Source organism: Psammomys obesus, unplaced genomic scaffold, assembly GCF_907164565.1.
Source record: "Psammomys obesus unplaced genomic scaffold, mPsaObe1.curated_primary_1811, whole genome shotgun sequence".
Classification (NCBI taxonomy): Eukaryota; Metazoa; Chordata; class Mammalia; order Rodentia; family Muridae; genus Psammomys; species Psammomys obesus.
In genome coordinates, this window is record NW_026587216.1 from 26,889,398 (window position 1) to 26,906,375 (window position 16,978).

Sequence of the window (16,978 nt, forward strand, 5' to 3'; positions counted from 1 at the left end):
AGTTTTTTTCTTAACATGCCTGCCTTCTATTTTCTTTTTTGCCTGCAGTTCTGAGACAAGGATTGGCATTCAGTCAAATCTACCGTTTTTCTTTGTCCGATGGCACTCTTGTTGCTGCACAAACGAAGAGCAAACTCATCCGTTCTCAGACTACTAATGAGCCTCAGCTTGTAATATCTTTACACATGCTTCACAGGTAATCGTACCCTAAGCCTCAGTTTCACTTCCATGTTGAAAGACGTGCTGCAAAAGCAATATGCCATCAAAGAGCCTCTCTGGTCCCCAGGCTCCTGCCTTTTGATTAAGGGTTTATAAAATGTAAAATGAGATTGCTCTCAAGTGTTGGCTAGAAACCATCTCACTGTACGAGCCAAGGCAGGCTGCTCTTAAGAACACAGGGATTAGGCCCGGACACCTTTGAGCCAACACTTGGAGACTGAGGCAGGTGGATCCCTGAGAGTTTTAGGCCAGCCTGATCTACAGGGCAAGCTCCAGGAAAGCCAGGACTCCATAAAGTGCTCCTGTCTAGAAGAAACAAACAAAAACAGAAAAAGAACCCTCAGGGCTTGGCTGCACCTTCCTGTTACACTCAAGAAGGTCAATGCAGGCAGGAGCAGAAAAATTGAAGCCATTGCTAAGATTTCTAATCCTATGTGCTTAAACTTTCAAAAGTATATCTGCAGACTAGTTTTGGTTTTTGTTCTTTGGGTTTAAATTAATTTCCTCACATTAGACTTTAAATTACTATTACTAAGCAGGGCATGGTGGCACATATCTGTAATCCCAGCAGAGTCAGGCGGAGCTTTGTGATTTCAAGGCCAGCCTGGTCTACAGACTGAGTCCAGGACAGCCAAGGCTACACAGAGAACCATGTCTTTAAAAAAAAAAAAAAAAAAAAAAAAAAAAAAAAAAAAAGACAGGAAAAAATTACCATTTTTTGTAGTAAAAGAAAGCAAATTGAATGTTGATTTTAAAATAAATGTCATAGAGCATATTGTTTAAGATACTAATTTGGGGGAGTGATTGAATTTCAAATTCTATAAATGTTTATGTATATGCTGAGGTGTTGTCAGGAGATATATGCAGTTGCTCTGCTTAAAGAGTCCTATTTTATTGCATTTCTCAGTTATGTTGCTTTCTAGGACAGGGATAAAAACTATCAGACAGGCTTGGTTGCCAACTATTGGTAAATCTGACCTCAAACTGAAACAGTTTGAAAGTGATTGTGAGGTGGCAGGTTTCCCCGCCCGCCCAGCCCAACTGCAGCTGGTACCCGACAATTGCTGAACATGTTTGGGAACTCATAAGCAACTGCCAAGGCTGAAGCAAAAGCCCGCGGGGCTGGGAGACCTGCTTGTAAGTGTCAGTTAGGAAGGTGGATGGGAAGTTTCCTGGAATGGGGGCGGAAGATAAAGTCACACACCATCACCCCAGGACCCCACCACAGCTACTTTCTGTCTTCCTTGAATTGGGAGAGGAGCAGGAATCTGTCAAGCAAGGTGATGTGCCTAATACTAGTCAGAATAACTGCTGGGTGTGGAACTGGCCATCTCTCTACCTGGCCTCTGTCTACCAGGAAGCAAGTGACAGATCAGAACCTCTAGGCGTACAGATGTGCACACTGCTGGGAGCTGAAAGTTTGTGGCAAATGGTTGAATCGAGGAATACTTACATAGGTGATTTCTTTAAGGCTGTGCACACTCTCAGTTGCGCTCATGAAGGAGATGTATAACTGGAATCTTCTTAATATCCTGTTTCCTTACTGAAATTTCAATATGGAAGTAGTCAAATTTAACCCCCTCTCCCCCCACACACACACACTTCAGTAAAACCACAGATGTTTTGATGAGTTGCCTGAAAAATATCCCTCTTGGTCCAGAACTGTACGTGTTCAGTCTAGTCTGTAATTGCAGGTGTTTTCATCCAAGTCTTTCTATCCTTTAGATGTAGTCTGCTTTTGTAAAGAAAAGAGACCCTGCCATTTTTTAAAATTAATAACAGTTTACTCTGTATTTTTCCTTTTATCTGATACATGTTTCTTTCCTCATTATACAGAGAGCAGAATGTATGTGTAATGAATCCGGATCTGACTGGACAAGCGATGGGGAAGCCATTGAATCCAATTAGCTCTAGCAGCCCTGCCCATCAGGCCATGTGCAGTGGGAACCCAGGTCAGGACATGACCCTCAGTAGCAATATAAATTTTCCCATGAATGGCCCAAAGGAGCAAATGGGCATGCCGATGGGCAGGTTTGGTGGTTCTGGGGGCATGAACCATGCATCAGGCATGCAGGCAACCACTCCTCAGGGTAGTAACTATGCACTCAAAATGAACAGTCCCTCACAAAGCAGCCCCGGCATGAACCCAGGGCAACCCACCTCCATGCTCTCACCAAGGCATCGCATGAGCCCCGGCGTGGCTGGCAGTCCTCGCATCCCACCCAGTCAGTTTTCCCCTGCAGGAAGCTTGCATTCCCCTGTGGGAGTTTGCAGCAGCACAGGAAATAGCCATAGTTACACCAACAGTTCCCTCAATGCACTGCAAGCCCTCAGTGAGGGCCATGGGGTCTCATTAGGGTCATCGTTGGCTTCACCGGACCTAAAAATGGGCAATTTGCAAAACTCCCCAGTTAATATGAATCCTCCCCCACTCAGCAAGATGGGAAGCTTGGACTCCAAAGACTGTTTTGGACTTTATGGGGAGCCACCAGAAGGTACAACTGGACAAGCAGAGACCAGCTGCCATCCTGGAGAACAAAAGGAGCCCAACGACTCCAGCATGCCCCAGGCGGCCAGTGGGGACAGGGCTGAGGGACACAGCCGGCTGCATGACAGCAAAGGGCAGACCAAGCTCCTACAGCTGCTGACCACCAAGTCCGACCAGATGGAGCCCTCACCCTTGCCCAGCTCTTTGTCGGACACAAATAAGGACTCTGCGGGTAGCTTGCCTGGGCCTGGGTCCACACATGGCACCTCGCTCAAGGAGAAGCATAAGATTTTGCACAGACTCTTACAGGACAGCAGTTCCCCTGTGGACTTGGCCAAGCTAACAGCAGAGGCCACGGGCAAAGAGCTGAGCCAGGAGTCCAGCAGCACAGCTCCTGGGTCAGACGTGACTGTCAAACAGGAGCCCGTGAGCCCCAAGAAGAAAGAGAATGCACTACTTCGATATTTGCTCGATAAAGATGATACTAAAGATATTGGTTTACCGGAAATAACCCCCAAACTTGAGCGACTGGACAGTAAGACAGAGCCTGCCAGTAACACAAAGCTAATCGCTATGAAAACTGTGAAGGAGGAGGTGAGCTTTGAGCCCAGTGACCAGGTGAGTTTTCTAATGTCTTCTCCCAGGTTTGTTCATCTGTATCATAGATTTTCTCCAAGGGAACAGTCTGTGACTCTGTAAAAAAGTGTTTTTGTTTGTGGACCTTTTCTTATAACAGTTACTTTGCAGCAAATTGTATTCTACACACTCCCCCTAGCAAAGAATGACATAGTTTGTAGCTTGCCTCTCAGACATTTACCCCTTGCCACTGTTGGCCAGAGCAGCTGTGAATACTGAGCAAGTAATTGTGGCTGTATGCTGACAGAGTTTTACCTACGGAACCTGAACAGATGGTTGTGATGGGCACAAAGTATTCTTGTGATTGGTTTTTGGGAGGAGGGTGTCATTAGTGTTGCTGTGATGAAAATAAGTTCATCCTTAGGTCATAGGTTATATATAGACAAGGGGAGGCAGGAGGAGCTGCAGACTGGCTGCAGTTAGCTGAGCCCTGAACTGGTGGCAAGCCTTCCCTTGGTTAGGGCTTTGTCAGAGCAGGTGAACATCTCTCTTCACCGATGCCTCACTGTGAGCAGAGTTCAGCTGCTTCTCACACGCACTAAAGATCCTTCTGCCTCTGTGCGAACACTTGGGAGTAATGTACAGAATCTCATTGACTGCTGGTTTATAAGAAATGGATAGAAGTATGGAAGCCATTATGTAGTGATTCAAAACCAAAGTAATGGCTTACCTTCTGTCCTGCTCTTGTCTCCAAAGTTAACATCTTGAAAACAGCCCAGGGGACCTGAAGTAATGTTCAGAATCTTTTTTTTTTTTTTTTTTTTTTTAACAAAAAGAAAATCTTCACAATCACAATATGATCTACCACAGAATAGCACTCAGACTCATGAACACAATCTAGTACCTCATGTGCTGGTCATTTTGTGGTACAAAGGCACAAATACTTTTTTAAAATGCACTCAGTGGTCTGCAATGCACACTTCTTACTGTTTCCACCGCGCTGTACAAACGGATCTCTGCGATGTTTTCATCCAGACTGAAATTTTGAGCCCTCTCCAACATTTTAACCCTGGACCCTCAACCATTCTGAATAGTACTCATTGGTGAGAATGGGCACCACAGTGAGGAAGCAAACCATTGATACTTTCCCTTACTTAAAAAAGTGTCTGTTATGGAGGAATCCCTGCCTGGATGAAGGTTAGTGACCCACCCTTGCCTTCCTGAGTCTGAAAAATGTCCTGTCTGGCAGACTCTTTTGAGTCATGATTGGTTAAACCGTGAGAAAGTCACCAGGGCCCCTGTCTTAAAATGTCCAATAGTTTGCCCTTGAAAGATGTGCTACAAGTAGGAAGGTAGTGTGTCACCAACTCCAAGAGGGCCGCACCCTCATCCCACACTGCCTGTGAGTTCCCTGAATCCACAGAGGCTGGAATGTCGTGCCTACAAAGGCCACGTGTTCTTCAAGCCAGTCCCTGCAGCCAGCAGCTTCTGAGAACTTGACCTCCTGTTTCTTTCACTTTGATGTGGATGGCTGCTCCCATTCCTAAGAACAGATACCATCATGCAGGCATCCGAGCTACTTACACGGGAGGCAGACTAAAATTACGTTAACATTACTGGTGATTAACCCTCAAGCTGGGTGTCAGCACTGGGTTCTGTGCAACAGTTATTTTATAATGCTGTGAAACTGTTAGCTGCAGCAGCGAGGCCTCAGCAGAAAGTTAGTAGCAATGTCTTGTGTGATGTGAAGTGGAAAACCTTGTTGACAACTTGTGTTTTCATCTTTTGAGATTTACTAGATTGAATGACACAGATAGTGGCAGTTCAGAACGGCGGGCACAGATAGTGTCTTTACACGCTAGAGGGCAGATTAGTGACACTCAGTACAGAACCTGGCTGCCCCTTCTCCATAAACAGAATTTGTTTCGGACTTAGAGGAACAATGAAAGGAATCATTTTGTCATTACTTTATATATAGTTTATATATAGCATATAGTTTCGCCAACAAGAAAAGATTTGTGGTTTGGTTTTTTGTTTTGTTTTTCAAGTATTTGAATCTCTTGGTGTTTCCTTATTTGGGAGAAATAATTTTCTAATCAGAATTATCCAAGAAACAAAGACCAGTGTGTGTAATAAGTATAAATCCGTTGTTTGAAGGAAATAAAGCTGGGTACACAGGTACACATACAGGAACTATATTTTCCTTAATAAAATCTAGCGCCTTGCTCACTTTCCTTCCACTCTCTCCCAAACACCATCTGAAATACAGCTCTTCAGAGCCATTTCACCATCAAAAACCTAGCACAGAGAAAAGTTACCACAGGAAGTATGATTTACCTAAATTTAGATCAAAGTTAGCATGAGGAAAGAAAAAAAAAAAAAAAAAAAAACAATGATTCTTTCACCTCCTGCTCTCTTGCCTTGTTTTCTAAGGAAGATCCCCTCACACCTGCCAAGGGTTATTTAGGCTTTTTCTTCATTGCAGAGGGATGCAATAATTGTTTAGTAGACAAGAACAGAGAGTGAGCCTGGATTACAATTGACCGTGTTGTTATTTTGACTCAAAAAAAAAAAATTTTTTTTTTAAACTGGGTGTGTGTTTTAAGTATTACTAGCTTTTTTAAGGCCAGGAAGTGCTTCAAAGGTGCCGTATTATCATACCTAAAATAGCACATTTTTACTGGGTAGAGCATTTAAACACGATGCTTCTACGACATTTCGTAGCCAACAGGAAACAGAAACTGACAGTGTTTCCAGTGTGTTTACTGCTGTAAGTCATGTGCTTATTGACGTGGTGGAGTCCGGCTGGTACCCAGCCAGGCGAGACTCGACTCCAGCTTTTCTTCTGATGCTCTGCAATGAAGGCTTGAAAATGCTCTCCTATTGCTTGAATCCCTACAGGAGGCAAACCACGCTTGAAACTGGTAGGGCCCAGAGTAGTTTCCCTCCACATACACTAGAATTCCTTCACAACCCTGTGCTAAGCAAATGGTGTGATACTATATTTTTATTTAAAATATTTTCAAATGGTACTTTGTAATAGAATGCTTATCATTAAAACTCACGGGTTGCTTTATTTCCCTCAGAGAACGAGTTGATTTGACACATGAAATATCATAAAAACAGAAAAATTAAAGAAATCAAGTATTTTTTTATTTTGTAAAACTTTGTAAAAGCTTGTTCTGACTCATTCTTTGCCAGAAATAGTTGAAACAAACTATCCAAATTGATGTGGCTAATTTGAACATTCAGTAGATGCCTAAGTGAAACTTTGAAGTATCTGTGAGGCCTTTTAAAGGAAATCATTGATCTCTTTGTCTTGCAAAGAAAATGTGCCCGGCAAAGTGGGTAGGGTCTAAAAGAACTGCTGAGAGATAGAAATACAAAGCCCAAGTATACAAAAAGGACATTTGCTCAACCATGTTTGTAGCAGCTTTGTTCATAATAGACAGAATCTGGAAACAACCCAAATGTCCCTCAACTAAGTAATGGATACAGAAATTATGGTATATTTACACAATGGAATACTACTCAGCAATTAAAAACAAGGAAATCATGAAATTTGCAGGCAAATGATGAGAACTAGAAATGGTCATTGTGAGTGAGGTAACCCAGAAGCAGAAAGACATGTCATAGACTCACTTATAAGTGGATATTAGCTATTTAATATAGGATAAACATACTAAAATCTGTACACCTAAAGAAGCTAAGCAAGAAGGAGGACTCTGAGTAAAATGCTCAATCCTCATTCAGAAAGGCAAACAGGATAGACATTCATTGGAAGAGGGAGAAAACAGAGAACAGGACAGGAGCCTACCACAGAGGGCTTCTGAAAGACTACCCAGCAGGGTATCGAAGCAGATGCTGAGACTCATGGCCAAACTTTGGGCAGAGAGTGCAGGGAATCTTACGAAAGAAGGTGGTGATAAAAAGACCTGGAGGGGACAGAGCTCCTCAAGGAGACCAACAGAACCAAGAGATCTGGGCACAGGGGTCTTTTCAGAGACTGATACTTCACCCAAGGACAGTGTATGGGAGATAACCTAGAACGCCTGAATAGATGTAGCTCATGGTAGCTTCATCTACAAGTGGGTACCCTAGTAATGGGAACAGGGACTGTCTCTGACATGACCTCAGTGCTGGCTCTTTGATCACCTCCCCCTGAGGAAGTAGGGGTGGGGTGTCAGCCTTACCAGACCACAGAGGAAGACAGTGCAGCCAGTCCTGATGAGACTTAGGGTCAGATGGAAGGGGAGGAAGACCTCCTCTATCAGTGGACTGGAGAAGGGGTGTAGGAGAAGAAGAGGGAGGGAGGGTAGAATTGGGAGGGGAGAAAGGAGGGGACTACAGCTGGGATACAAAGTGAGTAAATTGTAATAAATTAAAAAAAAAAAAGAAAAAGCCAACAAACATGACTTCGGAAGACATATACTATATATAATTCCATTTTTCTCTTTCATCCAAATAATTGAAATAAAAAGACTACATTGTCTGTATGCTAGGACATACTAACTGAATCATTTTACTAAAAAAAAAAAAAAAAAAAGCCTGACATGGTGGTGTGTTTTTGTAATCCCAACACTCCAGGACTGAGACAGGAGAGTTGTAAATTCAAGATCAACTTCATCTCAGGAAAAAAGAAATTTAAACTGACAAAAATTGTCAAGGAATAAACTCTAAACATTCTTGGTGCATCTTGGTGTGTTACCCAGAGTGAATTCAGACAGTGTCCAGGGCGCCCAAACGTGCTGCTTCTCTCTCTGTCAGAACTACGCTACTTTCTCCTCCTTCCCTTCCTTTCTCCTTTCCGTTCCTATAATGGAAACTGACCCCATGGCCTCTTGTACAGGCTTTACCACTGAATTACTGTTGCGTTCACACAGATGTTTGGTGAACTCCTAAACCAGACAAATCAAAAGTTAAAAATAACACTTGGGGATAGCTCAGCACATACCGCACAAAGCTGGTTTGGTCCCCAGCATTGCGTGAATACATACATAAATTTAAAAAAAACCTTTACATTGATCAGATATGTATGGTGACTATGAAATTTTTTACTTAGAAATTATTTGAGCTTAGATGTTTTCCTCATTCCTGTGATTCCAGCACTTGAGGATAGAGATGGGAAGATCAAGAATTAAAGGCCAGTCTCTGCTGATAGGAAGTTGAAGTCCAGCTGCATGAAAGCCTGTCTCATTTTTTTCTAAATAACTTGATTTTAGTTACTTATCTTAACATGTGTATCTTAACATGTCTGTATAAAGCATAGATTACGAAAGAAGGGCCAGCTATGGTGGTGCACGCCCTTAAGCCCAGCACCCAGGAGGAAGCAGGTAGCGTGGTCTATGCAGAGTTCCAGGACAGCCAGGACTACATCGAGCACCAGTTCCCAACCTGTGGGTCAAGACCCCTTCGGAGGGTCACCCAAGACCATTGAAAACACAAATACATTCATCATAATTCATAACAGTAACGAAATTATAGTTAGGACATAGCAACAGAAGAATTTCATGGTTGGGGCCACCGCAACACAGGGAACTGTATAGAGTCATAGCATTAGGAAGGGTGGGACCACTGCCAGAGAGAGACTCTAGGAAGGAAGGAGAGAGCGAGAAAGAGCTAGGAGCCGTGGTTCTTGTCACTAGAATTCTGTGCCTATAATCCCAGTTCCCAGGAGGCTGAGTACAACAGGTCAAGTTCAAGGCCAGCCTGGACTTACTGACCTCTGTCTCAAAAAGAAAAGGTTTTTATTCTGTTTAAGGTGGTTCTTAATTTTGTTTGTGCAGCTTATGACGGGGAAACACTCTGTCATGGCTCTAGTTGCAGGCAAGTTCAAGTGCATCCACCAAGATGATGAACACACACACTTCTGGTTTTGTTTGCATGAGGCTATTTTGGATAATCCTCCTAATGGGCACCGTGCCGAGCTTTTCCAGAGGCAGTTTATCATTCGTTTCCACTTTCTCCCCCCACCTGCACACTGATCTTTAAAAGTCCTCAGGAGAAGGCGTTGTTGTCACAGGACACTGCTTCAAAGACAGAGATGGCTTGTCGGAGGCCTGTTGTCATCTGTGAAGACAGACTCTACAGACAGTTATCACAGTTTCTCAGCATGTGAAACCCTTCTCTGAGGAGTCAGTGGAAGCTGTAGGAACTTCTGTTTTAATTTTAATAATGAAAGGAATCCATCTTTTGGCTGAGTGCCACCCCCACACTACAAGCATTACCATTGAAGGACCTGTCAGTCAAAGCAACAAAGGGATCCGGGCTCTGATGGAAAACTATGCTGCTCTGGGCCGTGCAGTGTTGTCCCTGCCTCAGGAGCTTTAAGGGTCACATGACCTGTCTGTCCCATAGAAAGAGCTTATCTTTCTGTTGGAAATGGGTGACACAAAAATGGTCTTGTTCTTAGAGTACTCGAGGAAGTCCCTGAAAAATGAGTTGCTAAGTTCATTGCTTAATTAAGCAGCTGCCTCTGAAAAGAACCAAATTCAAAGTCACATCAACTAGTAACTTACTTAACATGTGTCTAGTCAAGAGATATCCCAGGACCAGCAAGATCAATCGCTGTCTGTCTCTCTTACACACACACAAGGGAAGTAGCCATTTTTATTTGTTCCATATTTTACACCAGCTTTGTTGTTGTTTCTTAGGAAAACTTAAGCACCAAATCTAGATCCAAACGGTAAATCATAGTCTAATTATAAAAATTGGATATGTATATTCATCATTAACAGGGTGGTTCACATACAGAAGGTGCCGGTGAGTCACAAGGCAGGAAACATCTTTCTTTCTAATTCAGCCACACCAGGTTTCTAGGTGAGGGAGTCAGGGTCCAGAGATTAGATTGCAGCCTTTGGTAGATCCAGTTATGAAAAGTTATGAAAGGTGGTCAACACATGCTTAGTCCTGACATTTGCACATACCTGCTCTTCTCTCTTGGCTGGGATGCCTTGTGATGGTTAGGTCTGTAGTGGCCAACAGCTGGACGGGGTTGGGGCGCCCACTTTTCGCATGAGCCTAGATGTACACTTCTGTCTGTTGACTGCAGCCTGGCAGCGAGCTGGACAACTTGGAAGAGATTTTGGATGATCTGCAGAATAGTCAGTTACCACAGCTTTTCCCAGACACAAGGCCAGGGGCCCCTGCTGGGTCAGTGGACAAGCAAGCCATCATCAATGACCTCATGCAACTCACCGCTGACAGCGGTCCCATCACACCTGTTGGAGCCCAGAAAACAGCGCTGCGAATGTCACAGAGCAGTGAGTATGCACTGTTGCTCAGAGATTTCCCGGTTAGCCTCCATCAGAAAGAGATCATTAAAGTCTGCCTCAAACAGTTTGGTTCCTTGGAGGGTTTTGGGGGTTTTGTTTTGTTTTGTTTGTGACAAACAGCACCATCTATTGTCTGGTCCGTCAGGAAGTGCTCAGACTGCTGACTGTCATAGCTCCCTTTGGGGAGGAAAATCCAAGCCAGGCATGTACTTCATGCCTGTAAGCCCAGACATGAGGCTAAGGCAGGAGGGTGGTGAGTTCAGGGCCAACCTGAGCTACATAATAAGACCCTATCTCAAAGAAAAGAAACTGATTCTTTTCCTTGCTCTGTCATCTAGCAGTTTTACTTTAAATTTGTTTGAGCTAAGGGAAAAAATGTTCTTCACTCTGATTGAGTAGATTACAAACAAACATGCCTGTGACTGAGGAGGGTCCAGTTCTGAGTGAAGGCAGCTTCTGCAGAGCGCAGCCATGCTTTACAGAAAGTCAGCCTCTCCAGGTGCTGGGGACACGACGGTTTCCACCTCAGGGAGTCTCAGCCAGTGCCTAGCACTGTTACCAGCAAGGCCAGCCACAGCCAAATCAGAGATGAGTACTTTAGAAACTAAATCCTTTCTTGGGTGGTTCCTGACCATTCTGAAAAGGGAGAAAAAAAAAGAAAGATGAGTTTTTGTTTGACTAGGACAATCACAAAGCTCAAAATTTGAGAGAATATGGTAAAAAAAAAAAAGAAAGAAAGAAAGAAAGAAAGAAAGAAAGAAAGAAAGAAAGAAAGAAAGAAAGAAAGAAAGAAAGAAAGAAAGAAAAGAAAACATGAGATACTACACATTAACCCATAGAACTAGCAAAGAGCATGGTAGGGGCTCATAGCTCCTACTCTCTGGAACTCCCAATGGGACTTGGGTTAGTAAACAGAGGCCAGGTAACTGACTCCCAGTAAGGCAGGACTGAGTGTGATAAATAATGTCCATTCCCAGCCTTGGCTTTTCTGAATGTTTTATTTCTACCATAGCGTGTTAAGTCCTCCTTCTCTTAGCTGTGCTGTTGCAGTCTATGTTTATAAAATTAAAAGAAAGTGAAATATTTGATATTACCTAATAAAGGAGCTCTGTAAATTGTGTGTATAATATTTAAATTTTTTAGTAATTGTTATAAAATTGCAGGTCATCTAATTGACACTAGATTATTGCTCAGTACACAGTCCATTCTTGTGAACTAGCCATAAAAATCATTTCAAAACTAAATATATGCCCGGAGTTTAAAGAAGCCATACTAGTAGTCATAACCTGTAGTAGAGTATTGATTCAGATAACACAGTGTATACTCAAAGATTTCGACTTCTAATAAAAGTATCCACCTGTAACTTCATGCTAAGCCCTGAAAGCCCAATTAAGACATGATATCCTGACAGCCAAGCCACAGGTGTGTAGGTTTGCTGCTGCACACAAGAGATGTTTATAATTAATTGCTGTAAAAATCAGTACTCTTGAACCAGGCAAGAGCATCGCAAATTTGAGGGAGACCTTGCCTAGGAAAAAAATAATGAGAACAAGAAAAAGACCACACACCAAAGTTTGAATAATAGCACATGAATGATATCATACTTATAGTTTGTTTATTAAAAACTTTTCAGTATTAAAACTACTGGAGAGAAAAACATAGTCCTTTCTTGCAAGGCCGTTAAGACTTAGATACCGCATAGAGTGCTGCATATGTTTCTGTGTGTGAGCTGTCTTCTGTGTCACTAGTTGGCCCCTGGTGTGCATCTCCGTCATTTTACAGGCGACATTCCCCCTAAACACTACTACTGTTAATATTCTTTTCCATTGTCCTTTATTAACCTTCAATTTTCATTTGTTTTCTCCTTAGCTTTTAATAACCCACGACCAGGGCAACTGGGCAGGTTATTGCCAAACCAGAATTTACCACTTGACATCACATTGCAAAGCCCAACTGGTGCTGGACCTTTCCCACCAATCAGAAACAATAGTCCCTACTCAGTGATACCTCAGCCAGGAATGATGGGTAACCAAGGGATGCTAGGAAGCCAAGGAAACTTAGGGAACAATAGCACAGGTAAGGGCTCAACGGCACTGCTACTTCCTGGTGGGTTGTGTAATTTTACAATGTATTTATCCACATCAGAATGGTGGAACTTCACCAGAGGCTTGTTGAGGCTCCCAGGTGCAATGCGGAAACCCTCCGGCTTCCCTGTGAGAGTGGCCTGTGAGAAGCCGTTCCAGCAAGCTAACCAGGTTGTTCTTTAACTGCTGCGTTGAGGAGGTTTCTAAACACCGGTCTTCTTGTCTAGACCTAATTCACTTCCCTCATGGGAACTGAATGCAAAATGAATGGAAGAGTGTGTAAAATAACTGGTGCCTGTTAGCGTCCAGTGGTGACCTGCTGATGCCTCCAAAATTGTGTTGAAGACCTCTTTGCCTATCTTTCAGCATTTCTGTTGTAGTCTGAGCTACTCAGGGGGCTGCATCTGGAGGTCTACTTGAGCTACTTGAGCCATAGATTCTGTTGTGTTTTGTTTTATTGGCTTTTGCCTTCTGGTCTTTTTAAAGTTGAATGCATTTTAATAGCTTTGGGTCAGGGCAAAATTAAATGAGCACACTGGTTTGAGAGCACACCATTTCAAAAGTGTCATAACAATAGTGACTTTAGTGGTTTGCCCTAATTCAAGGCACCTTTCTTGACATTTAAGGGGTTACCTGTGATCGAGCTGGCACTTTGACCTGCTAAAGTCCTCCATATTACCCAGGGACATTTCCCAAGTGATGCATGCTTCTGCCGCAGTGGCCATAGACTTCGGACTGAACTCATAGTGCCCAAGCCTTGGCACAACATCTGTTATGGATCTGGGAGGATGCCGGCTTTTCTAAAGAAGAGCTGCTTATAATTTATAGCTTTCTTCCCTTGTCTCAGTGACATAGTAGAGGCTTGGGCATAGAAATAAGTAGATATTATAAAAAGAACTTAGAGTTGTGGGAGTTTCAATTCTTGCTGTTTTATTTTTAGCTCAGTCTGTAACCCCTGTACATTGCCGTTTTAGTTAAGTGAAGATCAGAGTAGTTCTATTTAAGGGGAATGTTTGATTTCCTGTTACTGAGATAGAATTAATGGGAAGCATGAGCTGTACTGTATCCATTTACTTCATCAAATACTGTTTACTTATGTGCCATGTGCTGACTACCTCATTGAATTATAGATTCATAAAACCAGTGTCATATTCACTTTGTCGTTCTTAAATGATATACTGGTTTGTGTGAATATCGTTGGTATAAACAGCAGCTGCGGCTCATGAGGACCAGCTCCCTATCATGACTGCAGGGAGGCCTGCACTGTTGGAGAAGTTCTATGTAGGGCCATGGGAACAGGCTCCCCCAAACTGGCTGTCCCTGGGCCTACCGGGACCCAGGCTGTAACGATCACAGGGTGGGCTTCCTCTGCTCCTGAAAACAAACAAAAGGAACATCATTTATTTCCTTACACTGATATTGCTGAGTTACAGATAATTTCACCCTCCTACTGTCTATAATCTTGTTATGCTATGTCAGTAGTAGATGATTTTGAAAAAGAAAATGCCTTTTCTTTCATAATATCTTTGTATAGCTCAAATACAATATAAAATGGCTTTAAATATGTGTTAATATTGTGGCAATTTCTTAAACTCTTCTAATTACCCTTTGTCCTTTAACATCATTAGCACGTCCCTCATCTCACAAGTGAGGAAACACCCATGTTATGTCCACATGCTAATTATACCAAATTTGTAGTTACTTAACCCAAATAAAGTAAATGAAAGCAAGCCATATATTTGACAGCAAATCTTTATATTCCCTGTATCACGCATTTCAAAACAGAAATGTTATTTCTGAGGCTTCCCCTTCAACAAGTCTTGGGCAGTGTTTGTTTGGCCACTACCAACATCCTAGACACTTACAGAACAGCCCCTGAATTGTTCCATGTGATCATATGCCAAGTGTAAAAGAATTTTCTCACACCGACCCTAACCATCCTGCATCTGTGCAGTAGAATGCAATGGTCCACGAGTATGGAATCTCTTAGCTACAAGGACTGTATCAGAAAGCTCTTTAATTTCCCTAGGACTTAGGGGTTATCCTTGGTAAATTTTTAAATTTACCAATTTTTTTTAATAGAAGTTGTTGCTGAAGTATCCCATACAGGCAGAAGTGTGTGTGTGTGCCAGCGTGGCTTACTGCTCATACAGTGGCCATGTCTGCATGCTCCAGAAGTTAGATAAACTGAAAGGAAGGTGAGCATGTTTACCTCTCCCGAAGGCTTTGAGGGATGCTCTCTGATTAGGGTCTATAGTTGTGGAATTGATTATCAGTTCGCAGCTTGTTCCTCCTCACCTCTCTTTTGGAAAGTAGGGCTCTGACGTGTGTGTCAGCTAATGTGATTCACTTCCTGAGGAAGGAAGTTGGGGTTATCCACTTGCGGCAGCACCTGTTCTAAGTACAAATGGGAGCACTTTGAACAGCTCTTCTGAACCGTACAGAGTAGCAGATTCACTTTGTGAAAGCTGTAGTAATTGCCAATTCTTATTTCTTCGCCAAGGTCCCACACCTGCCCCGGGGAGGGTGTTTGCTGTTGGGCGACTGCAGTTTATAGTCATGGCCTGAGTCTTGGTAGGTAGGTAGGTAGGTAGGTCTGGCGTTCATTCATGCGCTGTTGTCAGTGTCTGTGTCTCTCAGCTTCCTCTGCTTTGCATGCAGGAATGATTGGCAGTAGCACTTCCCGGCCCACCATGCCTTCTGGGGAATGGGCACCACAGAGTTCGGCTGTGAGAGTTACTTGCGCTGCGACCACTGGTGCCATGAACCGGCCAATACAAGGAGGCATGATTCGGAATCCAACAGCCAACATCCCCATGCGAGCCAACAACCAGCCTGGCCAAAGACAGATGCTCCAGTCTCAGGTCATGAACATAGGTAAGGCAGCACAGCGTTCTTTGCTCTCCATATCTTTCTTCAAATGAACTGTCAGCTCCATGAGTCCCTCCAGGACCTGCTTCTGGCTTGGAACATAGGTAATCCTCTGCTGTGAAGCATTTTGGAATTTTGCTAGAATCCTATAAAATCGTAGAATAATTGCCTAATTTTAATTTGGAAGCAAAAGTACATTGTAAATGCTACACACACACACATATATTAGCATGCATATGATAGTTTAAAGGTAAAGAGATAGTTCAGTCGTCCCTGGCCTCACTGAAAACACAGCCTCTTGGAGAACGTGGCACACCACCCAAGTACCTCTAGGATTCTATTTGGAGACAGTTCGCCTGTTATTGTGATGACCTTTGGTGTGCATCTTGCAAAACCTTCATGTGAAGTGTTGATCATAACTGGTCGCTTACGGCTGAAGGCCTGAGAAGTGGGAAGCCACTGGGAAGTGGCTCCTAGCAACAAGTAATGTTGTTTGTTTGTTTGTTTGTTTGTTTTGGGTAGATGAGGCTGTGCCAGCATGGATGTGGTAGTGGTGTACACCTGAACATACCGATACAAGTGGATACCACACTTGAAATCCATAAACTGCATGATGCATGAATTATATCAGAAAACTTGCTATTGAAATATTAATGTGCACACCTATAATGCCAACCTTTGGGAGGTGGAGACAGGAGGATCAGGGCTTCATCCTCAGCTGCACAGCAAATTTGAGGCCTGATGGAGCTAACTGAGACCGTGCCTCAAAGGGAGAAAAGATGTGGTCTGTGCAACTCCTGCAGACATAGGACCTTCCTCTGATCTTGTACATTAGCTCAGTTCTGAAGAGTCTGTCTTTGTACACTTTCATGGTAGATACTGCACAGGAAGTACTAACTCATTCACAGGAAAATGCAAGATTGTTTTGACAGAATAGCAGGCTTCTGGCCAGAACTCTGACATCAGGCTCCTTCCATAGATATTGAAGCGCTGTGTGTGTTTTGACGCAGTATCTCTGAGAGTGACATTTATAATTACTTTTCTACATATATACTCAAAGTAATAAGCAGTTCCCAAACTTAAATTTGTATCATTTGAAATGCCAAAAATTAAAGACAAAAAAAAATTTTATGGAAAATTAAACAGCAACATTGTTAAGATGTTTATAAAAGTCACAGTAAGAGGTCTCATATATAGATATTTAATTTAATTTAATTTATTCCCAGTCCTTGCTAATGGGTATGGCTCTGTTAGGTTTAGTGTGTAGCTGAATTTCTGTAGTTGTGAATAAACTCAACAAAGCTGTGAATTCATCCCAGCAGAAGATTGTGTGCTGTAGTGGAGGTCAGGCTGATGGTAAGGGAGTAACTTGAAAGCTCATGGTGCTTCAGGGCCACAAACAGAACCTCAGAGAAAGAAGTGTGTGTGTGTGTGTGTGTGTGTGTGTGTGTGTGTGTGTGTGTGTG

The 16,978-nt window shown here is 42.9% G+C and overlaps 1 protein-coding gene across 4 annotated transcripts in view; it reads left to right on the top strand.

The window, feature by feature from the left end:
• Ncoa2 (nuclear receptor coactivator 2) overlaps window positions 1-16,978 on the top strand; it is a 230,404-nt gene that overhangs the window by 185,962 nt on the left and 27,464 nt on the right. For 3 of the 4 annotated variants that reach the window (XM_055603145.1, XM_055603146.1, XM_055603147.1), the window contains exons 10-14: window positions 49-196; window positions 2,056-3,325; window positions 10,335-10,545; window positions 12,427-12,633; window positions 15,303-15,518. In XM_055603145.1, the coding sequence (XP_055459120.1) occupies window positions 49-196; window positions 2,056-3,325; window positions 10,335-10,545; window positions 12,427-12,633; window positions 15,303-15,518 (2,052 nt within the window). The remainder of the gene's footprint in view (window positions 1-48; window positions 197-2,055; window positions 3,326-10,334; window positions 10,546-12,426; window positions 12,634-15,302; window positions 15,519-16,978) is intronic. The other variant, XM_055603148.1, reaches the window with a different exon arrangement.